This window comes from Lichenostomus cassidix, chromosome 7, assembly GCF_008360975.1.
Source record: "Lichenostomus cassidix isolate B80296 chromosome 7, HeHo_3.0, whole genome shotgun sequence".
NCBI classification, from domain to species: Eukaryota; Metazoa; Chordata; class Aves; order Passeriformes; family Meliphagidae; genus Lichenostomus; species Lichenostomus cassidix.
In genome coordinates this window covers 2,750,144-2,778,092 of record NC_139488.1, presented here as the reverse complement: position 1 = coordinate 2,778,092, position 27,949 = coordinate 2,750,144, and the positions used below count along the sequence as shown (strand labels likewise).

General features: G+C 42.4%; 2 protein-coding genes across 25 annotated transcripts in view; both read left to right on the top strand.

The window, feature by feature from the left end:
* The window catches only part of LRRFIP1 (LRR binding FLII interacting protein 1), a 100,596-nt gene extending 83,259 nt beyond the window's left edge, over positions 1-17,337 (top strand). For 17 of the 24 annotated variants that reach the window (XM_085065765.1, XM_085065764.1, XM_085065762.1 and 14 more), the window contains 4 exons: positions 241-333; positions 1,475-1,567; positions 2,036-2,177; positions 3,680-7,363. In XM_085065765.1, coding sequence (XP_084921891.1) covers positions 241-333; positions 1,475-1,567; positions 2,036-2,177; positions 3,680-5,982 — 2,631 coding nt within the window. In that variant the 3' untranslated portion in view covers positions 5,983-7,363. Of the gene's footprint in view, positions 1-240; positions 334-1,474; positions 1,568-2,035; positions 2,178-2,344; positions 2,845-3,679; positions 7,364-11,472; positions 11,520-12,195; positions 12,314-12,743; positions 12,824-13,426; positions 13,532-14,512 lie in introns of those variants that run through there. The other 7 variants (XM_085065770.1, XM_085065769.1, XM_085065768.1 and 4 more) reach the window with 3 other exon arrangements.
* A 1,734-nt stretch (positions 17,338-19,071) lies between these two features.
* RBM44 (RNA binding motif protein 44) lies at positions 19,072-27,640 on the top strand. The gene is made up of 16 exons (XM_085065745.1): positions 19,072-19,218; positions 19,471-19,549; positions 19,831-19,974; positions 20,456-21,292; positions 21,413-21,465; positions 21,951-22,127; positions 22,494-22,668; positions 22,761-22,786; positions 23,254-23,301; positions 23,637-23,709; positions 24,001-24,076; positions 24,459-24,590; positions 25,241-25,314; positions 26,110-26,252; positions 26,383-26,529; positions 27,569-27,640. Exons 4-15 carry the CDS (start codon positions 20,543-20,545, stop codon positions 26,522-26,524), a joined length of 1,869 nt encoding a protein of 622 aa, XP_084921871.1. The 5' UTR covers positions 19,072-19,218; positions 19,471-19,549; positions 19,831-19,974; positions 20,456-20,542; the 3' UTR covers positions 26,525-26,529; positions 27,569-27,640.
* The last annotated feature ends 309 nt before the right edge of the window (positions 27,641-27,949 follow it).

Genomic DNA, 27,949 nt, shown 5'->3' with positions numbered 1-27,949 from the left:
ACTATTCGTGGAGATGCAGAGGAAAATAACAGAACTGCATAACTTGTTTTCAGTCATGTTGTGGATATTAAGATTTCTTCAGGAGCACAGGTTCAATTGAGATGTCAGAAGCTGTGCACTGTAGATACACATTTACTTTAACACCTGACTTTTTTCATTCTTTGCCATCACTGCAATCTTGACCTTCCCTGTTAACCTGTTACCTGCTTTCTGTCTTCTTGTTTTGCTCCTGCCCCTCAGGAAATCCAACAGCTGCAGCAGAAACAGCAGAGCTATGTCAGGGAAATTTCCGATCTTCAGGAGACAATAGAGTGGAAAGACAAAAAAATAGGGGTAGGACTTGTCAACTCCTGAAATGTGTTCAAAGTGGCACTGTCATTCTCCACCTGATCCTGCTTTTGTAAAACCCCATGGATAAAACCCTCCTTAGTGCCTTTGCTTGGTGTGGCTGTCCTGTGATGTTGCCAGTGAATTAGCAAATAGCAAGTTTTGTCTTTGGCCAGTACCTTAAAATCCAAGGAAAATCTAGCAGCTGGTCTGATCTCAAACCAGGGGTAATTGATTTGCTGTGCTGCACCATTTGCATTTGCCATGTGGAGAAAGGAAGTGCTATTTATAATGCAATTCCATCAGCACTGAATTTTCGCTTATTCAGATTTAATCTGCGGACTGAGCAGAAACTGGAGTGGGATAAAGAGGTAATAGAGCTATTTATAGGCTGGTGGGATGAAAGTCTCCCTTGCTTCTCATCCCTTCCAACCACCTCTTATCAAAGCCACATGGAAACCCACTCTGGTTTTCTTTTCCAGCTGAGCACTGAAAGGCTTCCTGAATATAGCAGGAGAAAGAAATCTGGCAGCTTGCCCATGTTTGTGATATCCAATAATTTGTAGCAGCTTCAAACTGAAAATTGCCTAATTTTTTTTTATTTTTCTATTTGTACTTATACAGAAATACAGGGAAGGGGGAGTTCAGTAGCAAAACGTGCATTTGCACATGGTGCATCCCAGACTAAGGATGACTTAATGGCAGCTTTCAAATTAATTAAAATATAAAATAAAAAGGCTCCTGAAATCCAGTGGGCCCACTTCCATGCCCTTCTGTCAACATGTGGGAATGGCATGATGTCTTCAGTGTGCATGCTAATGCAATATGGATATGGATGAGCTTGTCTAGCAGATAAGAATAAAAAATGGACCTTCATTTGAAGGATCCCTAATGAAGAATTGGATATTTGGCAGGAATTCTTGGTTATTGAATAAGCTGTGCCTTTCTTGGATTTGAAGTTTCTCTCTCTGTATACAAACTCGGCCCTTTAATCTGTAAACTCAACCTTTTTCATCTGTGCCCCTTCCATCCAACTCTGAATATCTTAACTCTGCTCATTCTTGTCTACATTTGCTTTTCATGGCCTTTACTTGTCTCCCTTCCTTTCTTCACATCTCCTCGCCCTCTGTCTGTGTTGGGAACTCAGGCACTAGAGAGGCAGAAAGATTTCTTTGATTCCATAAGGAGTGAGCGGGATGACCTTAGAGACGAAGTGGTTGTGCTGAAGGAGCAACTGAAGGTATGCAAGAGGAATAAAAGAAATTTGTATTCATCTGCTGAGCCTTTTCCCCTGTACATTTTGGCAGGAAAATTAAATCTAGCTTGGTAGCAATAACTCGATTTTCATGTTGCCTATAAATTGCCATTTCAGGGATTTTCTATATAAAGTCCTTTCCCCTACTATTGATTGTGAGTTTTTAGTGTAGACTGGAGTATTAAGAAGTTGTTTTTGTAGGAGACGCTTCTTTGAGAAACATCTTATGCAGCAGATTTATGTTTAAAAAAAGAGAAAAGAGCTGGGATCACATGCTTTCTGTCAGGATGGCTGAATTGAGAACTGCAATATCTGTTCTCCTTCCTGACTTCCAGCCATGTTTAATGGAATGATTGAAGCAACTGTTTATTCAGAGTATCATGGACAAGAGCACTTGACAATCCATCCCTTTCTGAGCAGCAGGCTCTAAAGCATTGCTTTTGCTTCCCACAGAAACATGGAATAATCCCAGACTCTGATATAGCCACCAATGGGGAGACATCAGACATTCTGGATAACGAAGGACACTTGGATTCTTCCAGAACTGTTCCAGGCACAACTCAGGCATTAAAGACAGGAGGGGAGGGGATGCTAGGTAAGTGCTGTGTGTCCTTTCAGCCCCTCCTGCCTGTCTGTCCTTCATTCATCCACCTTTGCTTGGATTGGGGCAGTTGTTAGTGGGACAATTAACACCACGCAGCATGCTCCTTGTCGAATCACCACCTGTGCATTTTCCTGCTTCATGTTGATTATCACTCCCAGTGTGTCCTGCAGTGTCCTCCAGGGACAGACATCAAGGTCACTTCCCCATCAAGGTGACACAGGATGAGAATACAAATAGAACATTACAGATAAGTAGCAGTCATTCACATCGCCATTTCAACCCTGAATTGGAAAATTGTCCCAGGACTGTTCCTCAGTATTTTTCAGCATATATGTTAAATAATCAGGGCAAAAAGGCATTTTAGTTTTCTGTAAAGAACGTGTAGGTTTGTTCATTTTTATCCCTGAGAACTGTGTCTGCTTGAACAACAGTGCTGGGCTCTGCCAAAGCACACTAAATCTGGTAGTCAAAACCTCTTTGTGCTTTTATGTGGTAAATGGCCATTTAGAGAACTATTGTACCAGTGCAAGGAAAGGAAGCAATATTTTTGGTTTGTTGGATGATTTTTGTTCTAAATGAACATACTAATAAATAGCAGCCAATTGTTGCAAATGCAAGTTCTCTTGCTTTGAGCTTTTGGTTGCTTTTTCCTCACTCAGTTTCTGTGTGGAAACCAAATGTGGAACACCAAAAACCAAGGTAAGGGTGTGCTTTTAAATGTAATATGTTTTCTACATCTCCTAATTCTGGGGTTTTTTTCAGAATAGGTACAGCATAGACCCCAAAACTAACTAACCACAAACTATTGTTTTAATATCCGTTGCTTCTAAATAAAAATCGAAGGAAAACTTACAACAAAAATAACCTTCAAAAAACCACAGAAGTCCCCACCCCTTTGGGTGGCTGAAATAAGGGGCACAGATTACCTGAGCTTTGACATGTCTGAATGGATGTCTGAACAGCCAAACCATTTCCTTGCCAATCAGATTTTATACTGAGTGTCTGTCATGTGCACTGATGATGCTGTTTAAGATTTTAAAAGGAAAATATTACTGAGTAATTCTTCATGATTTCATCATAATGGCATCAGACTCCTGCATGAAAGAGGGGGGGTCAGGGTTAAAGTTGTAGAGAATACTGCTGAGGAAAAACACTCTTTAGAGGTACATCTGCAAGTATTGCTGTAAATTGCACTGCTTCAAATAGTTGTTCTCCTCTGTCAAAGCTGTCATTCCCACAGCCAAGAGCATAAATCTTCTCCTTTACAAAAACATGAGCCAGCACCAGAGACTTCTTGCTTTGAAAGGGTGGTGGTGAGTTTCACTGATCAAACTCCCTGGATCCTTACTAATTCAACCGCTGCTTTGCCTCACATAATTGGCAAAAGCTGATCTTTTATTAACCTGTTCTTTGACTCATTCTGTCTTTCGGGTTTTAAGTGGGGAGGTAAGTGCTGTGGTGTGGCCCCCTCAACTTTCTCAATGGTCTTTTAGGCAAAGCCAATGAAGTGGAGATGAAAAATGAGATTTTGGAGGATGTGGGGAAAAGAGAAATCTTGCAGAATACTGAGCATGAGGAACACAAAGAGGAGTCTGAGGAGGAGGAAGTACAGACATTGCATGCTGCTGAAAATGCAAAGGCAGAACAAATGGTTGAAGAACGGGATGCCCTGCCAACAGTGATGGTACCAGAGAGTAGGTTTGCAGAGCAAGCTCAAAGCCCCACAGAACCTGTGTCAGGGAGCACTTCTTCAAACAGTGACAGTGACACAGGTGCCTTGAGAAAGGTCACAGAGTCCATGGGCACAACACTCCAGCAGCCTGAGAGTACAGAGGCTGAACACCATGACTTGAGTGCAAGGACAACTAAGAACTCGGAGCTGGGCTCTCTGCAAGGCCACCAGATTTCTGAGACTCCTCAGGAAATGCTTTGTTACTCAGGTACAGAGCAGGAACTGGGAGAAGCTGCACCCAAGCAGGAAGAACAAGAGGAGCTTAGAACTAGCCTGAGTGATAATGTAATGGATGAAGAATCTGACAGTACAAGTGAGAGCAGTGAGTTGGTTTCTAACCAGGCAGGGCTACCTGAGGGTGCAGTTACAGGCTTGCTTAGCGAAGAGGGAAATGTGGAGAATTCCTCTCCAGAGGAGCCCCAGCACTCAGAAGAAAGTGCTGAAAATGAGGTTATAAATGCCTCAGAGGAAAAGTTTGTTGACTGCACCGATGGAAGAAGTGATAAAATAGCAGGTGACAGAGCTGAAGAAGAAGATGAGGTTGGGAACACAGTTCAGGGTCAGCTGAGGGAAACTCAGTCTGAGGGTTTGGAGTGCACAGAGTCACATGAAAGGGATGGCCCAGCAGAGTCACTTGGAAAGGAAGGTGGAGGACATCAGACATTGATCCAACCATCTTCTTCAGAGGACAGTCCTTCAGCATCATCAGAGGAGCCAAGTACAGAAGGTAAAACTGAACAGGAAACTGCTACAGCTGAGAAGAATGGACAGAAGGAAGAACTGGTGGAAGAGCTGGAGAAGTGTTCAGGTTCTGCTGAAACAGGCGAGCAAGATGAGGCATCTGTGGAGGCAGGAGGCTGCATTCCCGAGGCAAAGGGAAGTGAGCTGCAGCAGGCACAGCCAGGCACGGAGGTTGTGACAGAGGTGACCACTCAGGAAACCCATCTAGAACCGAGTCTTTTAGATGATCAAATTGAGGAGACAGAGTTGGAAACAAAGGATGAGGCTGGGGAAGGAAAGGAAAGTGGGACAGAATGGGTAGAAGATTTGCATCCAAAGGCAGAAGTTCAAACAAGTCAGTGTAGTGAAGAAACAGCAGGTGGTACAGAAGGAGAGAAAAGTGTTCCTTTAGAAGGTGACCTTCAGAAGGTGGTTAAACAAGAAGGTGAATCTAAAGAGGAGTCAGGTGTAGGTGTTACTGTAACTACTGAAAACAAAGTCAGTAAAGAAACACTGAAAGAAAGTGAGCAAGAGTTAGAGCTTGCAGACCCCTCTGGTGGGGAATTTGCTTCTGAGGGAGGTGCAAATAATGCCCTGGCACAGAAGCCTGTGCAGGATGACATTAGCGAACAAATTAAATTGGGAGAAGGTGTAAATAATGCCCTGGCACAGAACCCTGTGCAGGATGAAAACAGTAGTGAACTAGTTAAACTGGGAGAAGGTGCAAATAATGCCCTGTCACAGAAGCCTGTGCAGGATGACATTAGTGAACAAGTTAAATTGGAGGAAGGTGCAAATAAATCCCTGGCACAGGAGCCTGTGCAGGATGACAACATTAGTGAACAAGTTAAACTGGATAGCCAAGCAGAGGAAAGCCTGGAAGATGATGGTGATGCATTTGATTTTGATGAAGAGTCAAATCAAATACTAGAATCTGATGAAAAACATGATGGAGAGAAAGCTGACACACAGGGAGAAGAGGGTGATGGAGCAAATGGTGCTGTTGGAAAAACTGCCCACACAGACAAAGCTGGAGAGGGAACAGACAAAATGGAAACCAAAGATGCCTTGACCAAAGGTGAAGTCCTGCAGCATAAAAAAGATGAGCCTGAAGAAACGGGGTGCTTGCAAGGGGAAGCGTCAGGGAAAACTGATGAGGATGCTGATGTGGAGGAAGGTGAAATCAAAGTACCAGATTTTAGTAAAGTGGAAAAATTACAGGAACAAGATGTTTTGGAACAAGAATTGGAACGTGCTTTCATTAAGAGGGCTGAAAGCAGGGAGGATTTGCAGGGTGGTAGAAGGAGTAAGGGTAGATCCAGAGATGACTGTACAATCTCCTGAGTTCAGAATCTCAAGCCTACATGAGTTCCATGCCCTGTGATCAGTGCCAGGACACAAACATGCACTTTGCACAAGACATCAGACCTTGGAATACTCTTAGAGCTTTTTCTTTGTAGGTAACTCAGCATAAAGCATGGATGTGGTAATGATGCAAGTATTAAGTTATTCACTGTCATTCCCAGCCACAAGAAATCATGAGTGGGCTTGGTTTTGCTGTGTCTCAGGTTGAAAGCTTATCACCTATAATGAGGAAGCTTCACAAATTGACTACTCAAACTGTTATGCAATTAAGGTACCTCTAGTGTTGATAGCTGCTCCTGGGGAATTTCTATAGGATTTTTTTTATTCTAGCCTAATTGATCAATGTCTTGAATGTACATTGGGCCTTTGTGAACTTATGCACATTATGCTTACTTGTACTTAGATCTACAGCAAGTACATTAAAACTTCATGAAGGAACTCAGCAGATCAGCCACACTGATGGCAAAACTTCTTTCAGAATGATTAAAGCCTATGAACCAAACTTTTTTTTTAATATTAAAAAAAATATATTTTCATTCCATTTTGTGTGTATTCTAATACAGTTATATTCCAAACTATAGTTAGATCACTGTGAATCTGCTTAGTCTGAGCACTTTGGAAGAGCAATATACAGTTTGGAGAAAGTGCAACATACAAGTCTTAGTTTCCTGAAAGAAATAAATATATACATGTTTACTTCAGTTAGGCACTTTGCACCACAATAGGCCTTTTACACCATGTCTCACATGGGGTTTTTATTTTTTCCAGAGAAAGTGTCAATACACACTGTAATGTGTGCTTAGGTTTGCTATCAAGTACTGTCTAGATATGAATATATAAAATATCTATTTTTCCAAGGAGATTTTTGTTTAAAATTGCATTTGCTTACTGCATTCTATTTTTTTGCAAACTCTGATTCTGGAAGAATGTTTTTATCTCTGAAACAAATCTTACCTCTTCCATTCTGGAAAGAAGATAACTTTGCATGTCTTAACTCTTGCTGGGTATAAGACCAAAGACAATTGTTGTTTTGTGTACTAGCCCCCCTGTGCCTTTTGGAAAAGCTGGATTGCTTTGAATTGCTGGCATACATTAGGCTCTTGGACTCCCTTGCTGTATTTCTTCTTGCATCTCTGCTAGTGCTTGGGAGGAAGAGCATGTTTTGCATATATGAATATTCATTGAAAGTGTTAAGCAATGAATGTCCCAAGGGAATGCAAATCGAGGGGGGTGTGGGCTATGGAAGGCTGTATTTGTGTTGATGTTACAAAGTTGTCAGAGCACAGACTGCAAAATATGAAGATGTATATCAAAATGTACTGCTGTATATAATTTAAATAAACATATTTTATACTTTAAAGTACCTGTCCAGAGCACTGTTTCTAAACCTGCATAAGTAGTTATTTAAACCTGTATAATTTCAACACCGTTTTTCTGCAGCTTTTGTTCAATTTATTGCCTTGTGCTACGTAGCTACAAGAGCCATCTCCCTAGGACTGGGCAGCCTTGAGCACCTTGAATATGGGATGGCACCTTAACTGTAGAGCTCTAACAGGTCTGTAACCCTGTAACTCCTTTCATGTGGCTTCTCTCCAACTTACAGCAGATCCACCGTGGTTTCTGTAAGTATTGGCAGTTGTTCCTAAGGGTTTACACTAAATGCTAATCCAAAAGGTCATAGATCTTATAAGCATTTCTTATTAGCTTGTAGCACTGTTTATTTAAAGATTTAGCTCTGCTATACTCCCAACAGTAATATATGGTTTAATGTTGGAAGTGGGTTTTAATTGTTAAATAGACTTAAATAGATCATTAAATGTTCTTACCTGACCTGACTTCACCTCTATTTGTGGATGGATCTATCAGAGTTAAATTAGGCACGTGACATTATATCCTGTATTTCTTATGAGCACATTTCTGATTTTAACTAGCTTTTCTACTTCAGAAGACAAAGCATCTGTAAGATAATTCCTTTTCAAAGCAGAAACACCTCAATCTCAGCTGTCTGTGTACCAGCTTTGGTCCCAGTCCCAGTGTAACAGGGAGCAAGAACATGGAGAGGCAGTGCAGAGTAGCTGGTGTGCCAGAAATCCATCCTGGAACGTTGAAAATGAGTATGTGACCAAAGGATGAGACTTTTATCTTTCAGAATAACCCCAAATGCTCGCTGGGTTTTCTGTTCATTACCTAGTGGCGCATAAACGCTGTAGCCCAGGTTTGTGCTTATCAGAATTCAGAGCTAGCCTGAAGTGCTTCCAAAAGCAGTAGCTGTAGGAATTTAACCTGATAAAAGAGGGGGAAAATATAGTGAAGGTCTTGGTCAATATTTCCTTTACTACAGAGAAGAAGAGTCCTCCTGTCCCCTTCAAACTCAGTACTGCAAGCTGATGTCTTCCAAATCCCGTGCTGTCCCTGGCAGTATCCCTCTTCTGAGAAAGCAAGGAAGGCATTTCTCAATATTTTTTGTTGTTTTCTCATGATCCAAAATAAATGGACAGATCTGGAGAAGAAATATTGTCCAACCTGCTCTGACAGTTGGATTCCAGCAAGCTGTTCTGAAAGCTGCTTGGGGCTGGGATTTCATGGGATGTCTTTCCATCATCCAAGAGCAGTTTATCCCTTTTATTGACAGCAGGGTTCACATCATGTAAATCATGCAGGTAAAAACAACTGCTTCGTATCCCATGCTCCCCTCCAAGTGGAAAGAGACATGGAGGATCTGTGGCTGATTTGGGAATGTTCGGTGCCACTGAAGCAGCCCCTGAGTTAGCAATGCCTCAGGTCACTTGCAATGCCAAGGCAGTGAGAACAGTCACTGGAATAAAAAACCATTGCAGAAAACACAATATTGCAGTCAGCAGCATCCTCACCCCTCTGTGTCCTGCTCCCTCACAGGCCCCATCTGCTCCTCAGTCCTCAGTTAAACTCCTTGGCCTGTGAAAGCCATGAACTGGTGCAGTGAGTACCCTCGGAATCATGTTTCCTAAGCTAAGTGAGGTGAATGTCACACTCTAATTATTCACTGTAGTATCTTTGGATGTGAAATAAGGATAATGACTGCTACAGATGAGAATTTTAATTAGCTGCTTCCTGTCCTGGTTCAGTAGATTGCTCTTTCCGGCTCACCTATTCTCAAGGTCCTCAAATGCTTGATTTGCTGGAAAAATGTCTCCTAAATGCAAAATTAAGGTGACCCTGCAGAGAAAGTTTTCTGTGTCAATGTGGGGATTTAAGATAAGTGAAACCCAAGAGATCCTCATCTCTACAGGCAGAAAACTTTTCTATGTGAATGGCAATCTTAGCAAACTAATTTTTTCCCTGATCTGGTAAATCCTGCTGCCAGCATGTTCCAGTGCACAGATGTCCATAATGAGGGCAGAGAGAATGGAGGGTGAGATCAGATTTGAAGGTTTATCCCAAAATGCATCCTTTTTGCTGGAAAAGGGGCTTGGGGAAGCCAATGTGCTTCCTCACTGGAAGCTGGAAGAGCTGTCCCTTCTTAAGGCAGGCAGGTTCCACCCCACAGCAGTGGTTGTGTTAATGAACATCATAACAAAATTATTTCCAGGATCTAAGTGGGTTGCTTGGCCCCTTTGGAGCCACGAAGTTTGGGCTAATTTTGTAGTGACCTAAAGGTTTCCTGCTGCATCAGTCCTCATTCTCTTTCCAGCGCTTGGAACTTCATTTCTCAATCTTTGCTGACCTGTGAATCCCAACACAAATCTCTTAAGTCCAAGTATCTCCAACCTGTTTGCTACTCTTGCCTTCTTCATTGACTTTATTTTTCTTCCATATCATTCCTCTTTTGCAGAACTTCTATCTTCTTTCCTTCCTATATAGATCTGTAAAAAATGTTTTATTATTTTGAAGGGGTTTATACTTGTAAATTTTGGTTACGAGTGGTATTTACAAAAAAGTCATTTTGGTTTTTTGTTTTTTCCGTATCAGTGCTCAGGTGTAACAATGTTGGGTGTGTTACAAATGGATTTAAAAAAAAAGGATAGGACTTCAGGAGGTTCAAAATTAACCCACAGATCTGCTGAACTGGGATGTCACGTTAAGATCTGTATTTGGGTATTGCATCACAAGCCAAGGTAAAGGTTTTATTCCATGCTCTGTAGTGGGACTATATGGGAGTGTGTATACCCAGGAGGGGAAGGACATCCCACATTAATGGACTCTACAAATCTGCTGCATAGAGGCATTTCCATTGGAAAACCAGTTTTCCCCATGATTTGATTCCATACAGGCTCTTGATTCCCTTTAACTGCATGTGTTAACAAGAAAAAAGGGAGAACCATAACACTTTGGCCTGTTCAGGAGTTGTCAACAAAGCAGAAATGGTATTTTTAAAGCTCTTCAAAAATATTTGTCTGTCTATCAACAGAATCTACCTGGTAAAAGCCCACCAGGCTCTTACCTAGTGTCATTTACCTTGCTTTCCTAAAGTTGACATAAAGGTCTTTTTCTTGAGTGACCTTTGGATTTTAACCATTTAATCAGCAGGCCAGACCTCAGCTGTAGAGTTGAGCTCTCAACAGCCTGGGCTCTGCACTGCTGGCAGGGGAGGCCAGCTGAAAAAACCTGCAGTGAGACCCAGCTGAGGTCAATAGATCCTCTTCTAATGAGTGTATTTGAATGTGATGTTCCAGTGTACCTCTGCCTGAGGTGTACCTAAACAAACTCAGCTTGTTAATTAATGAGGTAATTTGGGTAAGAAAATGTGTGAGCACCTGCTAAAATGCTTTCACATTTTGCAACCCTTAATGGGGAAGGAAAAAATGAACATTTGGTTGCTTACTCTGTAGTTCTTGTTTCCAGTTGTCTCATTCTGTAGAGTGCACTTTATTAATGAAGGCTGCTCATTAATAAATAAAAGGCTGCTGATCTGTAGCACTTCCAAGTCCAAGTGTAGCACAACAGTTGGTGCAGATTGTCCATTGCCTCTTGATGTTTGACCTGGAGAATTGACTACAAAGAGAAAATAGAGTTTTACCAAACCGCTGTATTCGAAAGAAGTAATTTGATGGGCAAATGTTTTTCTGATCATGATATATTGGAGATAAACTGTCACTGCCATGTAAAAGAAGGGAAGAGTTAAAGTGCTGAGAATGTGCTTAGCTGTGATTATAGGTGTTTACAGTATTGTCATTGTGTTAAACTGTCAAGACTTGTGAGATTTTGTGTTGCAGTTGTGCTTGACCCTAGAGTTCTTGCATGCTAACCTAACGTAGAAGATTAGCCTCTTTGCATGCAGCTGGCTGCTGCTACTGTCGGGACAAGCATGTTCTGTGAGAATGACATAACTCCCCTGGCTGCAGCCCCCTCCCAGCCCTGTCCTGTGGTACGTGTGCCCTAACTCCCTCCATCAGTAATCACTAACCTTAACGGTTCAGTCACTGCATCACATGCGCTCCCTGACGTGCTGCTCGAGCAGATCAGCACTGAACTCTCCCTTTTCTCTTTCAGACAGGCTGAAAAAGCTCATTGATGAACGGGAGTCCTTGCTAGACCAGGTAATCACAGGGGAACTGAAATGCTGTTGGCTGCATTCAGTGTCCTCAGCCACCTAAACCTCCCTCTCCAGCACCACTTCTTGATAATAATCCTTCAGCTCGGCCAAACCCAAGGGAAAAACAGGCATGGCTCAGAAACTGTGGAAGCAAATTTTCTTTCCAGGAGTAAGCCCTCCCCTTTGCTGGGTAATGGGCCATTTGGAAGGATATGCCGAAGGAATTGCAGTCGATGGGTAAAGAGCAATTAAATAGTTATTGCAGGTGCTGTGGTGTTTCATAGTGGCTATAAAGCTTATTCAAAAAACTTCAGCAGATCTGTTGCTCTGCAGGATACTCTGCTATCATTTATGCTCTATGCCTTGAGACCTGCACACAACCAAACACAGTTTGGGGAGTTTTTAAGAATGTTTTCTATGAATGTGCCTGCAGAAAATTTATGGCTTTTCTAATAAACCAGTCATCTTTCACTCATTGTTTCAGTACTGAACTTGTATATATACACTGATGTGTAAAATATCATGAGTCATTTGCCAAAAGAATTTCTAGGACATTATTTTGCCAAAAAAGATATTTTGGAATTTAGGTTTAAAAAACATATAATTTGTTTTATAATACTGGAGTGAATTTGAGCCATGATTTCCCTTAGTGATTTTAATAACTATTTTGTGTCCTTCAGATTAAAAAATTAAAGGGACAACTGGAAGAAAAGCAAAGGAATGGCAAGATGGAAAATACAGTGTCAGATGATGAAGTTCTGGAAAATGGGACAGATATGCACATGATTGACCTCCAAAGTGAGCTGTATTTTGGTTTTAAGAGAATTTTGTGCTCTGCATGTGAGTGAGAAAATGTATCTGTACAATACTAACCACATGGCTCTCAGTAAGAATGAGCCTTTGGTTCCAAGGGAGCTTCAACCTGGGAGCAGCCATGCACCTCTACAGAGGTGAGGGAATTAGAAGCCTTTGTTTAAGATTGCAGTTGGAAATCTCTATTATTGCTCCTCGGGAGAGCTGGGGTGAATGCAGATTAATTCTGTTTCAGAGTGGTTGGAAGGGAATCAGGCAAGACTGGGAGTGGTGCCTCTCTGCTGGGCACTTGCTGACAGAACTACTCTCCTGCTGCTCCACGTAGATCCCTGATGCATGGAAATTTTTATGACAGACTTGTTAGAAACTGTTCACACTTGTTCTGACATCTCTGATAAATCTGCAATTCTTTTAGGAGATGCCAACAGACAGATCAGTGATCTCAAATTTAAACTAGCAAAGTCTGAGCAAGAGATAACAGCATTGGAGCAGAATGTAAGTTTTTGGCTTGTTCTGTTTGTTCAGGCATGGTGAGAATACAAAGAGAACGCGTGTTTTGATAAATGATAAATGAAATTATGTTTACTGTGATTTTCCCTTAAAATAAGAAACAGGAGTGTTGGAGCATGAGGGCTACTGTGACATTTATGAATGGGGAAGAAGGAATATATTATTCCTCTGTACTGAAGGAAGACTGTTCAAAGACAAAATACCTGATGAAGTCTGGAGAACATTTCCTTATCAGGAACACTACCTATCAGCAACTTTTAAATGGCTCTGAGCATGTGGTGTGCTACAGATGGATTTTATACACAGCTGTTCCATTTTGATTGTTTGCTCTTGTCTAAAGTACATCAGCAATGCTCTTGCTGAGAGAAATTTAATTAATAGTCTGTATTTTTTGTTGCTGGAAGCATGTTAAATATGGATGTGTCGGGAGTAAGTTACCAGGCTTCCTTGGTGTATTTTTTTTCCCCTGAAAATATGCCTTTATTTTAGTTAGCATCTCTCTGGTTATTCTTTCAGTAGTGGAAGAGTAAAGCTTCAGAGTAACTACTTGAAGCAGCTTCTAATTCCAAACCTTTGCCTTTGCCTCAGGTAATACGACTGGAAGGCCAGGTAGCCCGATACAAAACTGCTGCTGAAAATGCTGAGCGAGTAGAAGATGAACTGAAGGCAGAGAAACGCAAACTGCAGAGAGAGGTAACTCCCCCTGCAGCTGTCACAGGTCAGCCTGCTCCATGTGGGGGAAACCTGCTTCTCTGGGGTGTTTTAGAAGAGGAACCCTTCTTGGCCCAGCAAAGAATAAACATCTAATTTTTTTTATTGCTTTAATTACTCTTTCTTAATGTGCAGCCAAATTTACGGCACTCAGACTGGAGTAACAGTCCCAGCTGTGAACTCCCACTGCCTTTTCACCATTCCTTCCTAAACTGACTTACTAAAGGGATGTGAGTTGTTCTTAGTGAGCCTGTTTTTCTGGCTCTGACAATCTCTTCATGCTTGTTTGGCGTAGTGTGGCTGTCCACAGACTCTGTCCATGCCTCTGTCTCCTAGAGCCTGAATACATTTATTAGCTTCTCTCACACTGCCTCCTGAGGCATTTGATTTTTCAGTGTGGCTCCTTGCTTTTTTTTCATACTCCTTCTGCTTTGCTGCCTGTAAGTATTGCTCTGTGCAGTCCACCTCTCTCTCCCTTACCCAGATCCCATGGTGGGTTTTACAGGAAACTGAGGCTCTAAGTCACAGCTTTGGATATAATTCTGGGAACCAGAAACATAAAAGCTGAGCAGTGGGACAGGTGTGATGTACACCCAGAGCCTCATGCCTCTGGACTGAGGGAAATTCTGTGAAGCAGCATCTCCTGTTCCACAGGAGCAATCCTCTGTCCATGCTGACTGCCTCAAGGCACACGGTTCTATCAAGCCAAATCCAGACTTGGGAGACCACATTTCTTTTATCTTGGCCTTCTTTGTTCAACAGTCTGTAAATATGCGGGATTCTTGGCAGTGTGCTTAAAAATCTGTGTGTGTGGCCTTCAAAGCAGTTTAACTCTGCTAAAGGAATTTTCAAGTGCTTTATGTTCTAAGTTAATATGGTCAGTTAGTGTTGGTAACTACAAACCTTGGAAAGGGAAAACATGGTGAAAGTTACAGTTTTTTTCTGCTTCCTTCTTTCCTTCAGCTTCGTTCAGCGCTGGATAAAACGGAAGAGCTGGAGGTCAGCAATGGCCACCTGGTGAAACGGCTGGAGAAGATGAAGGCCAACCGGAGCGCTCTGCTGTCCCAGCAATAGCCACCCCATCCCACGGAAACCACCACTACTTGGAACGGGAACGACGTCGCAGCTGCTTCTGTGTCCTGCTGCCCAGGACGCTTCGTGTCATTGCCTTCTGAGAACAGGCCTCCCCACCACCTGCTCCGTGCCACCCAGCCGGGGCTCCCTGCGCAGATCCCAGCCTGCTGCACTACATCCATAGGAAGAGCCGATCCAAGTGGCTGTGCCCGCGGGAGCCTTTCCACGCCGAGCGCTGGGGACACTCCAAGTACAAAACATAAGAAGCACATGGAATTCTCCATCCAGAGGGCACAGCAGCCATTTATTGCCGTTTAAAATGGCACTCAAAGAAAACACTTTGACTGGAATTTTGTGTCTTGCTGAAAATTTTAAAACAAACACTGTAAGTTTTGGGACTTTTCTCATGACGGTATCTGTAATTTAGTGACTACGGTAGAGTTATTCATAGTAGGTTTTTCATTTACAAATCACTGTGGAACCACAAGCCATTACAAAGCAAAACTCCTTCAGTGGAAACCATGGAAGAAGATGGTCTTGGAAGCAAAAGTGACCTTAAATGACTTTGCCAATAAAACAAATGTGTTTGGAGGGATTTTTGCACCAGTAGAATCGTGAGACTCTTTTATTTCAGGGTAAATAGGCAATAGCTTCATTGAATTTTCAATTTTTATTTGTATTATTTAATCCCTGCTCTTGGAGTTGAAGTAAATGAATTTTAAAGGATGTAAGGTTGCATTAATAAACCAGCATAAGGCCGTGTTTTCAGAAATGGTGGGGTTTGCACTTAGATCATTCTCTTTGGTGCATTTATCAAAGCAAGTGTCATTTGCTTAAACAAAATATGTAATGGGTTTTTTACATCAGAAACTATCTACTGGTCCATGACCTACTAGGAAAAGATGCCGCTACAAAATGCAAGTCTGATTTTTAAAAGAGTAACTGATAAGTAAAGAAGCACTTTAGAAAATATTACTGCCTATGGGTTTTCTACAATTCCAGAAGTAGCGAGTTATTTCCTTCTAAGATCATTACAAAGGTTTTCCACTTCTCACGCAGAACAGTGTAACCAGTTAAGATGTTGCAGGCGATTCTTGTGTGTGTGTAAAAGTTGCACACGACTGGCACTACAGCTCTGGTTTATTGGAACTCATTCTGAATGTACTACTCAAAGGAGAGCAGCAGCTACCTGAGGAATAAAGCTGCCCGTCCCACTTCAGCCCTAACAGGAAAGCCAGTCCCTCTGGGCTCTGCTCACGCGGTGAAGCAGCATCTCCTGTCCCGCAGGAGCAACCTTGACTGCCTCAAGAGGTTCTACCAAGCCAAATCCAGACCCAGGAGATCACATTTCTTCCTAACTTGGTCTTCAGACCCTGCGATCCAGGTCTTTCCCCAGCCTCTGCCTCGCAGATGGGAGGTTAGAGTAGGAACTGCTGCTATTCTCAATGCAAGGGGATCGCTGGTATTTTCCTCGAGCACCTTCACAAATTAAATAAACCAAAAACACTGTCTGAATGTGTTTCTCTGGTTTGGCTAGGAAACAACACCCTCGTCTTCATCTCTTCCGAGTGCACAAGGAAATGTGGGATTGAAGTACTGAAATTATTATTCCATTAAAAGGATGAAGAAGGCTTTTTTTTGTGCCCCTGGGGAATTAAGTATGTCCTTGTGGATGAAATGTGGTGAAACATAGGGATGGAAGGAATCTTTTAAAATTAAATTTCCACTCCAGTTAGGGCTTTGGGTTAATTTTTTTAAATTGTTTTTGAGAGGAACATTCAGGTGCAGAGCCAGGTTTCTTGTGGAATACCTCAAAATGGCTGTGGATACCAATTTACAATTTTCTGTGCTTGACTTGTGTAATTTCTGGTGTACAAAGCCTCTGGGGCCTAAAAAACGAGCTAAGGGATTTTCAGAATGCAAACAAACGTGCTAAATACAACATCTTACCAATTGGTAAGGTGTGTGATTGCCACCAGTCATCTTTTCATTTGCGGCAGTGGTGAAAGCTGCCTCTCTTGGCAAGGTTCAGGAGAAACAACCCAGCAACCAAGTGTTGGTCCAAAAGGCAAAAAATAACACTTTGTTCATCAAAAAGGGATGTGTTTATCATTTCGAAGTAGATTTCATCTCGCACCCCATAAGCATTAACCTCATGACGGAAATCAGATATGTATTTCAACCTGGATATGCTCTTAGTAGAAACCTTTGTGTGTGATAAAGTAGGTGAATGTTGAAGCCACATTTCCCCCCCCTCCCCTAACTTTCAGTGACTTAGCGTTAGAATAAGGGAAGAAAAAGAACTGGTTGGTTTACTGCAAACTGTTTTTATGTTTTTCTGTGAAGAATGTACAACAACAGGGCTCTGAATGGTAATAATAGCACATGTCCCAGTCCTTTTATCTGAGCTCCAAACGAGAGCACCTCGGTATCCAGAGCGGGGCTGAGGTGGTGGCAGCTGGGCGAGGAACAGCTCCTGGGGGAACCAGGATGGGTTTTCCTAGAACTTCTGTTTTAATTTGTTATCCTCTATTTTATTTTTAAATGTTACATGATTTTTATCATTTGCAAATGGAATGTTACCCAAAATGTTTTTGTTTTGTTTTGGTTTGTTTTTTTTCCCAATCGCTCTGTTAGGAGATGTGAGCGTGGAAAAGGAAATTCATTATGAGCAGAACTCGCCAATAAAATGTCACTTGTTTGGGTAGTTTTTACGGAGTGGTCTGTCCGTGCTGATGCTACCAGTTCAAGTTCTCTTGGAAAATACAGACCTTTGGGGCGATGTGGGTGTATAACAGCTCACTTTGCTTTTCAATGCGTTGCTGCAGGATCACACAAAGCATGAGAATCACTGGCTGTAATATGTACATATTCAGAGGCTTGTGTGACTGAGGGCACTGGTGTGAGAGATACCTCCAAATATCAACATTTTTAATGGCAGAGTGTACGTACACCTCCAAATTTTGACATTTTAATGGCCAGGCCAGGTGCACTTGGGGAGGGGGAAGAGAGGGACAGTGTCCCACCAGGAGAAATCTGAAGGCTGTTCCTAATTGGATTAATTCTCCACTTTTATTTATGGTGAACATAGAGGTAACCCACACAGTAACTTTCCCTGGAAGAATCCTTCACATGAGGAAGAATCCTTCACAAAAAGGAGGCAGCTTGGTTCATCAAAAACGTTGTTCTAGTGTTAAAATTTCATCTTGCCCTGATGTGTTGCCAGAGCAGACACTTACATGAAAGACACTAAGGAGGAGGGTAATGCTTGTCTTGCTTGGCTTTAGAGGATCTAAACCATCGTATGTCTTTGGAGATTAATTTTAGGCATCTGAGTGATGTTTTACACTCTTATTACCTCCACACGTGTTAAAAGGAAGAAGTGGAGCCCCTTGCACAAGTAACGTGTACCTGTGTGGCAGGTAGGTACCTGCGTTTGTCTCTGCTCCTGCAACACGCTCCTTCAGGCTGAAAACTCTCAGGTTTTAATGTGTACCAGGGGAGGGAAAGGCTGGATATTAGGAAAAGTTCTTCTCCCAGAGGGTGGCTGGGCACTGAGCAGGCTCCCCAGGGAATGTCACGACGCCACGGCTGCCAGAACTCCAGGAGCGCTTGGACAACGCTGTCAGGGATGCACAGGGTGGGATTGCCGGGGTGTCTGTGCAGGGCCAGGAGCTGGATCGATGATCCTTGTGGGTGCCGTGCAGCTCCGGATATTCTGCGATTGTGCAACAGCTCTGCAAGGGCTGCTGCGCTCCCTCCGCGCCGGCTGCGCTTTGGTCTGTCAGTGCTCAGCGGCGGGAGAGCCGTCAGGGGAGAGAAGGGACCGTGAGGGGATACGGTGGTACTCTGAGGGGATATGGCAGCACCGCCTTTGAGGGGATACGGCAGCACCGGCTGTGAAGGGACACAGCAGTACCGATTCTGAGGGGATATGGTGACACATGTTCTGAGGGGATACGGTGACAACTGCTCTGAGAGGAGACAGCGGTACCGATTCTGAGGGGATAGGGTGACACAGTCTCTGAGGGAACACGGCGATACCGATTCTGAGGGGATATGGTGACACAGGCTCTGAGGGGACACGGCGATACCGATTCTGAAGGGCTATGGTGACACAGGTTCTGAGGGGACACGGCGGTACCGATTCTGAAGGGCTATGGTGACACAGGCTCTGAGGGGACACGGCGGAACCCATTCTGAGGGGCTATGGTGACACAGGCTCTGAGGGGACACGGCGGAACCCATTCTGAGGGGCTACAGTGACACGCTGAGGGATCACAGAGGTACCATTCTAAGGGAATATGGCGGTAGCGGCTCTGAGGGAAGGGGAGAAGCGCTGCACGCGCCGAGAGCGGGCTCCGCGCCGGCCAATCAGGCGTCGCAGGGCTCCCGCGGCAGCCAATGAGGGCGCGGCGCGGCGGCGGGCGTTGGGCGCGCGTGTGGCGGGCAGTGCCGTGCCGCGGGCGCTGTGAGGCGCGGGGCGCAGCTAACGGAGCGGGCGCGGCGTGGCGCGGGGCTGCGCTAGCGGGCCGGGAGGGTTCGGCCGGGCAGCGGGACCGCGCCTCAGCGCCTCAGCCTGCCCGGGAGCTGCGGTGAGACGCCTTTCCCCCCCATGAGGGTTCCGCCTGGGCGAGCGGCAGCACCGGCCTACCCTAAGGGCTGCCCCGCCCTCAGCGCTGTGGCGGGACGGGCTCGGCTGTGGCTCGGCGTTTGGTTGTGTCACTAGCGGCGATAGGAGGATTATCGTAACTTACCTGGGACGTGGAGGTGTTTTGGTTCTTGTTCTCAAGGGAAAAGTGAGGGGGGAAAGTCACTTTGTGGTAATAATGTTGTGATTTCTGTAGAGACATCTGGGATGTGCTTTGTCAGCGTTCGGCTTTTTAATTGCACGGAGCTGCTCAAAGCTTCGGCTAGGGCGTGAAGGTAAAGTTAATGTAGTAAAAAAATACAGCGTTTCTGAAGCAAACGTAACTGTAGAAGTCTATAATTGAACCGTGGAAGTGTTCAAGATGAGGTTGGATGGGGATTGGAGCAACCTGGGGTACTTGAATATTTGAACATTTGAATATTAATCCTTAGTGTTTCCCCTGGGAAGAGCTGTCAGAGACAGTGACTAAAATGGGGATGTGTCGTTTCAGCAGTTTGGAAAGCAGACATAATTAAGAAATATGTCTAATGTTTTTATGTATTCCTTTCTTTGTTAGACACTTCTGAGGGAAGGTAGAGAAGAAGTGACCATATTCATAAGAAACAAGCTTCACAAAGAGCATCTGACATCCCTACAAGCTTTTTTTCTGCCTTTTGTTAGTGTTTGTTATGAAACTGGCTTTGCAGCAAGTTCAGGGCAGGTGTATTTCTTTGGTCTGGTGAACTTTCCAGCTTCCTTCTATTGCTACGTGACCTTCCTGTGTTCCTTGACAACTTTCTGGTTGTAAAGATTCTCAGGTTTTCTTATGGTTTTGTCCTTGGTAACTATTCCTTCTACCCTCTCCAGAATAAAGAGGAATATGCTTTAATTTCCCCCTTGTCCAGCAGCTCAGGGGTTTTTAGTTTTTGGGAGACACATCTCAAAGTTGACTTCTTCCTTAGTATAAGTAACTTTTCTTTGAACACTTTGTGTGCTGTATGATGTGAATAGCTCACTGTGTATCAACAGAATGCCACCAGTTCAGAAATGAGCTCTTGGGATTTCTTTAGGAATGTACTGCAAAATTCCTAACTGCTCTAATAGCATGCAGTAGGTAAAAATAGGATGGTTAATTTAATGTGGTTTTTTTGTCCTTTTGTATACTATGGAGCCATCTTGAACTTCTCCTAATTTTTATTAAGGTAGGAAGAGCTAAACCAGTGACTGTGTGAGGTTCCTTGGAAGTAAGTTGGGTGGATTCCTTCTGAGGAGGAGAGAGTGTTGGTGCCATGGAAGTGGAAAAGAGCAGCTATATGAGCAGCAAAAGGAGTTGCTTCACTCAGACCTCCTTTTTTGGTGAAGATTTAGGTGAAGAGTCCCAGCTGGAGTATCTCAGTGCTCACGAGGAGTATGAGGAGGATAAGAACAACTCCAGTGAGTTTTCTGAGCGGGGGGAGATTGGAGAGGTGAAGGATGTGCCACTGCTGGGTGACAAGGTGCCACCCCAAATCACTGCAGGGGAAGAAGAGTCTGGAAAGAGCAACAGGGAGCCAGACACTCCTTTTCTGTCACCCAGGGAAAGGGCCCCACTTTGCAAACACGCAGAGTCCTCCGATTTCAGCAGCTCTGAAAAACCTGCACTGTGCACTCGTGGCACTGACAGCACTGCAGAGGATGCTGAAACCCAGTCCCCAGTGTCTGAACTCCTCCCTAGCAAGAATCCCGGTGCTGGCATGGAAGCTGCAGATAAATCCCCTGGTGGAAGCCCCAGTGCTGTGAAGTCAGAGCGTGGTGAAGCCCTGAAGAGTCTTCCCAGTGTCCCTGCAGTTGTGCAGCCTGTGGATGCCAGCTCTGATGTCAGAGTTTGCTTCCCAACGAGCAGAAGCAGCAGTGCCCAGGTTTGCCTCTGCTCCAGGGCAATGAACACAGAAATAACGATGATGAACAAAACGCGACCCGTGGGATGGATGGGTCAGACCTTCGTGGATGCTGCTTCCAACACAGAGTGCTCATTCAGAGCCTTGAGCTCACACACTCGGGTAATTGAAACAAAACAAGAAGGGCCACCAAACCATTTTGATAGATAGAACCTTTTTAAACTTTAATTTGGATGTTAATCTGTAACTTTTTACTTTTTTTTTTTTTTTTTTTTTTTAAAGCAGGAAGCAAAAGATCATCTGTGTACCTGTGACTGGAACACTGGCGCCAGCAGGTGGGTCAGGAGTTGTTCTTGGTATGGAATTTGAGATTCTGGATAAGAGGTTTTTATCATTAATAAGAGGTTGTCTGTCACTTGGCAAAACTGATGGTATTAAAAGCTTGCTGGGCAGCAGTTTCTGCTGCAGGGACCTGGACAGGTGAGAATAGTGAGCTGAAGACCTCCTGAAGTTGAACAAAGACCAAAGCAGCCTTGTTCTGCAGTTGCAGACCTCCAGAGATCCTTTCCAACCTAAATGATTCCATGGTTGTAGAAACAAAATAAGTGCATTTGCAGATCTGCAGCGTTGCTAAGTTTCTTTTTGTTCTTAAGGCTTCACTTTTTGGATAGACATTTTTGTGGGCTAAATAGATTTTCCTTAAATCATATCAGAAATAGCTTCTGGCAAGCTCCTTGCTTCAAAATAAAACAAAATGAACCTAAACAAAATCTTGAAGGCCTGGAATCAATATTCTGTTATTGTTATTATTATTTTAAAGGTCAGAACATCCCAACAAGCGAACTGGAAAGAATTCTGCATCACGCTGCTGTCAAAACATCCTGCAGAGAGCGACTGAAGCAGAACTGCAGCTCCTGACCATCCATTATGAGATGTGCTACCAGCACTGCTTGAAGGTTTATGAGCTGGCTTTGGAGGAAAACACCTGTTTTGGGAGGCATGTACTTCAATGTGCTTTTAAATAAAATGGATAACTGGTTAGCAGGCAAAAATTGCTAAGTGATACTGATATAGTCTATCCATAGCTTCTAGGAGTGTTTATAATTAATGGTGTTGTCCAGAGGACCCCCAAGTCTTATTTCCAGTCTTAATTTTTTTTTGTAGTATTCACAGTCCCAAAATGCAGCTTTTTTTTCTTTTTCTGTGAGTAAAACCCAAATGATGCACAATGTAGTTGTTAATTCATATTCTGGTAAAACATAAAGGAATCTTTAAACCTTGTAAAATCTTTGGGCATTTCCAGAAGCAGTTAAATCAGTGAAATGTCTAAGTTGATGTTGTTTTCTTACCCATATTTCAATAGATGTGAGAAAAAGACTGAGTTACATTCATCTCTCCTGTTGGTGTTGGATGAGCTAGACAATAATTACAGCAATATGAGAATGGAAATAAACATGGGCATACCTTTAAATGAACTTCCACCACTGTCAGTTGAGCTGAAGTTTTCCCCAGTCTCTTCCTTTTACGCCCCCTCCAAGGTAATTTCTTAATTGTTTTTTGTTTTTAAAGTAAATTGTTAACATGTAAGATAAGATAGATAAACCTTTCTCTCTTTTTTATTTTTTGACAGTTTCTTAGAAAGAGTCTTTACTCTGAGTAAGTAATTTTCATTTGTTGTTGTACTTACTGAGTTAAAAATAAATGAGGAATGGGTTTATAAGGTATTAAGCCTATAATTTCTTTATGTCAGGATGTATGTTCTTGTTTCAGGCTGTTCAGCTGAAAGATGAGCATGGCCCTGTGGGTACAATGATTTTATTTTTAAGGGCATTTTTCCTCTGTAGTGTTGTTCTAGTGTGCAAACTAGGGAGAATCTTTACTATCTTTATGGTATGAGTTTTCAATTTACAGGTAATTTTCCTGGTTCCCTGCTTTTGTTACTAAAAACCTTTGTCTTCAATCATAGTGGCATCTGTCTTAAAAACAACCAAAAAAACCCAAACCACAAAAACCCAAAAAGACTTTGCTGCCAGCAGAAATACTGTTAAGCATATAGATAATATTAAGCTGTTCTGCTAAGATTATCATTCAGATAGTGATAGAGAAATAACTTCATATTTCAGGGACATGCATGATACTACATGTTTAGGAACCATGTCTGGTGACTTTCTGTAAGTGGAGATAAAAACAAATTTGGCAGTAAGTTTTTACTGAATTGGGTAAACTGCTAGAGACTGTTGGGAATTTCTTGTTAAGCATGAGTAAAGTTAATCAAGAGAAAGGGCAATTAGTTTGTTTTGTAAATAATTTGTAAAAGCTGCACAGATATTTCAAGTTGTAAGGAATCCATCAGAACATCACACAGAAAGCTATTTAGATACAGTGAAAAAAACCACAATTTATTAAGCAGGTTTATTTTACTGTGAGGTCTTGGAAATATTTAAATTACTGTAGAACTTAAAACTGTTGTGCCATATTTTGTATGAAATGCTTGGATCTGTTTTAGTGATCTTTCAGGTGAAAGGAAAGCTGACTTTGAAGAACCAAAAGTGCAAGAAAAGGGGATTTCTGTCAATCTGGTAGGAAATTCTTTTGCCAGGTTTTGGAGATGTTAATGTTGAGGAGCATTGTCTCCTTTTAGGTACCTGCAAAGGCAATCAGAGTCTTCTGGGTTCTTGCCACCAATCACAACTGCAGCTAATGTGTTCATAGTTTTGATTGTCCTTTCAAAATAAAATAACCTGGGGGTTCTTGAAGATGATCAGCAGGTTAACTTTCTAAAATTCACCTGTTTTATGGATTTACATACTGAAAAATAACTTAGAATCGGGTGGAAGTGCTGTGATGTAACTGAAACGTGTTTGTCACAGACTTGTGATCAGCCAAGGGACTCTGCTTCCCCTAAGACAAAGGACGAACAACCTAAAGGTCAGACTCTGGAACATGGTGAGTGATCTGCTTCTAGTAGAAATAATCCTTTATATGTGAGCTGGTTTTCTGGGGGGAAAAAAACAAACCACTTGTAAAACACATATATGGTAACATAGCTGTCCTTTCAGTGATGGAATGCTTATTTATCAGCTATCAAAATTTATTTATAAGTAACAATAGTTCTATATTATTACCTACTTTTAAAAAAAAAATTCTACTTAAATTAGTCAAATCTAGTAAGTGTCACCTGTTTGAAATGTAGTACCAAGGTACTGGTATCTCCAATATCAATATCCAAGGTAGCTGGAATCCCCTTAAGTACAGGGATTTGATACTCATCCATATGGCATACCATGGTTTGAATTTTAACACACTCAATTTTATCCCAACTGTCAAGGCTGCGTGAGAAATGAGGAAGGGAGTGAATATTGGTTTGATGCTAAGGAAGACTTGTCAGTGGCAGATTTTTCAGTAATGTGCAAAGAAATGAAAAAGCAACAAGAAAAACAAGACAGGATTGATTCAAAAGGTAAAGTTGTGTGCTTTAAGCTGACAAAATAACAAATAACAGGGTTTGTTTATTATTTAAATAGCCAAGCATAAATAAACTTAGAAGAAATGCCAGCTGGGTTTTCAGACATTTCTTCATTAACTCACAGTGGATCCTTGTAGATATTCAGCTGTTTTCATCATGTTTTTCCTTGAAAATTTTACCTGCAGTGCTTAAACTCAAATTAGTAAATGCCCAGCCAATCACATAGGTGAAAATCTTTCTTTTCTTCTCCTTCTGCTTCTTTTTCTGCTTCTTTCCCCTGCTGGACTCTTTGAGTTAGATGCAAATAGTTTGTTGTTGGAGACTGGAGAGTGATGGGCATGATGAGAAGTTCCAGGGTGTCAAAGGCACCCTTTGAGGGACTCTCTGTCTCACCTTCAGCACTGGTACTTGTTACTTCAGAGCAGTGTTTCCTCTGCCTCTTCAAATCTCAGGAAACACTCAGGGAAAAGATATTCCACAAACTGAACTGTTGTGCCTCTCAGGACACTTGTTTTCTGTTAGAAAAGCCTCTCCTTCGTCTGAGTTTCTTTCAAGGTTTTCTCTCTAGGCTTTCCAAAATCCACAGAGAAGGTGTTAGCTCAAGAAGAGTCACTAACTCTTTGCTTTCTTACATTTACTATTAGAAGTGAAGACAGTGGAGAGTAGGAATGAAGATTCTTCTGTTCATGTTGGTGGCCCAAAACCCTCAGTACCTGAGGTAGGTCTGTTCTTAGTTACTCTGTAGTAGGAATGAGTTCTTTCATACTCTGCTTTTACTACCAAGTGTCCTGATCTGATCACCTACTCAGGAGTTGGCACATTCTTTGCTTGGAGATAATCAAATGATAAGCAATTATTACAAACACTCCTTTGTATGGCAGACTAAGAGCCTTAAATTTTCTTGTCTCATAGCATTTAAAATATAGAAAACTATGTTAGGATATTGGATAGTTATATATTGGTAATTTCTGACATGTAGCAGAAAAGTGAGAGCACCATTCTTTTGCCCCTGCATCAAACTGATACTTTTCTTAATCCTAAAACAGTTTGGAAGTTACCCATTTGCACTAGATTTTTCATCTTGTAACACCTTTTTTAAAAATGTAAATATAACATGATTTTATACAGGAAAGATTTTGGGATACCGAATGGGAAAGAAACTTGGATTTTTTTAGCATAAACCTAAGGAACCTCCATATACAAATAGAGTGTTTTGTATTGGCTCAGCTTGGTCCTTGGAGAATAACAGGCAAATTAGTAATTGCTGGTGTTGCTCTCATAAACCATATAGATTTTCTGTCTTTGGGGATTTTGCTTTAAACATGCTGGTCCTTTGGGAAATGGTAATTGACTCTAATTTAAAGTCTCAGGAATAAGATGAGCTTTGAGGTGCCCTCCATCCCAAACCATTCTGTGGGTCTAGGATTTTACATTTATTCTTGGGAAAGAGATGTTATATTACCTGTACAACGCTTAACCTATTCATTTTTCCCTTATTTTGGTGCAATTCTAGGATTCTGGAGAAAATTCCCTGCAGAAAACATCCACTTCTTCCACTAATCCATCTGGTATGTTTGTTTCTCCTTATGCACTGAACTTGAGCAGCTTTACCAAGTTAATAAAGAGACTTCAAGAAAGGCATCCAGAGTTTAGCAGGTGAGCTATTGGGATTTCTTTTCAGCTCTGATTTGTAATGGAGTCAATATCCTTAGTAACTAAGGGCTAAATGTGTTGCATAAAATGCATAAAATAACTGTGTAAACAGTTATTTCTTTAATTCCCACAGAGATGAAATTGTGGAGGCTGTGCAGGAGGTGAGGAAAATCAACAAAGGTGTCCTGAGTGGCTTGGCCATCAGTGCTATTGAGGAAAAGACCTCTGCCATTCTGAGGAAATCGATGCCCTCTTCTAAGCAGGAAAAGCAATGAGAAAGGTGAGTATTCCAGGGGGAATGAACCCACTTGAGTTTGTGTAGCTCTGTAGCCTGACCAGATGAACTTAGCTTAAAGCTCTGCAGGAGATACCAGAGTGAATCCACTGGAGCAGCACTGGGACTGGGAACTGTAAAAAAAATGGCTCTGTGCACTCTGTAAAACTTGATGCAGCTGTGGTTCATTATTAAACTGCTTCACTGACGAACTTCGTGGAGGGTGTTGCCACACATGTTCTGTACAAAGCTGACACCTAATGGCCAAGCCTTGTGTAGCCTTTCATAAAGAAATCCCAGCACTGCCTCAGTTTTGGGTCCAAAACATTGATAATTTCTATCTGGTGTCTGAGGTCCAGCTGTGGACTAGAAATCTGACAGAGTCAGATCGTGTGTCCTGTCATTTTCTCACACTGATCCCTTTGCACGATCATGTGGCACTGCAGGAATCTGCAGCAGGCTGAGCATGCTGAAACCACAGCCCAGCATTCCAGGGATGTGTCTTTCTATCCATCCTTGTTTTGGTCTCCTACTCAGCTTGGTACTCTGCTTGCTTTAGGTACCTACAGTTATCTGCTACCAGTGCCACTACCAGGTTTCCTCCAAAAAAGATAAAGCCTTTGTATTAAATCTTCTGACTGACTTTGACAGGACTGCAGATAGGGACAGAAACTCACCCCCCAAAAAATAAAATTTTATGCTTGGAAGCATTTTCAGTTAGTAAGGTTTTAACAGCCTTGAAATGTGGTGTGCTTTCCTTGTGGAGAGATTATTTGGTTTTTAAGTGGTGTGTGGGCTCTGCAGTTGTAATTGCTCCTATTACACTATTTTTTTCCCTGTTGCTTTGTGAGGGAGATGATGACTTACAATAACTTTTATTTTCATCATGAGGGAGGTGTGAAATAGCCAAGTCATTAGTAAATTGTGGAGAAAAAGAATCCTCGTCTTTCCATAGGAAGAAACAAGTGTGTAATACAGTCAAGAAAAGGTGATTCTGGTCCAAGCTCCTCTATACTAACTCAGTCTCTGTTGTACTTTGTTCTAGATCCTGCTGCTATTGCTGCTGGAAAGAGCAGCCTTGTTTACTGTCAATAAAGGTTAAAATTTGTTCTTCAAATGTTGGGCCAGTCTTGTGCTGTTTTCGTATCTCTTCCACTTCCTCTCCTCATAGCAGAACCGCTGTCAGAGCAGGTGAGGCTTCAGCTTTGGTGTTTTCCTGCTCTGTGAAGATGAAAGCAGCCGCAGGCTTTGCTGTTCCACCTCATTACCAGCAGCTGTTGCTGTTTCTGTTCCCGGCTTCGGCTCTGTAATTAGCCAGGTGTTAATAGTTTGGGACAAACTGGCTGTCTGGCCTGTGAGCTGCTGTGTTCCTCTTGGGAAAGCAGAAGTGTGCATGATGTGAAAGACTAGAGTTAGCACACCGTGG

Excerpts from the sequence above, each read along its gene's own strand:
- RBM44 (XM_085065745.1), top strand. The coding sequence starts at position 20,543 with ATGGAAGTGGAAAAGAGCAGCTATATGAGCAGCAAAAGGAGTTGCTTC. Across the intron at positions 24,077-24,458 it reads AGGTCAGACTCTGGAACATG|GCTGCGTGAGAAATGAGGAA; the intron begins GTGAGTGATCTG and ends CCAACTGTCAAG. Across the intron at positions 24,591-25,240 it reads AGACAGGATTGATTCAAAAG|AAGTGAAGACAGTGGAGAGT; the intron begins GTAAAGTTGTGT and ends ATTTACTATTAG.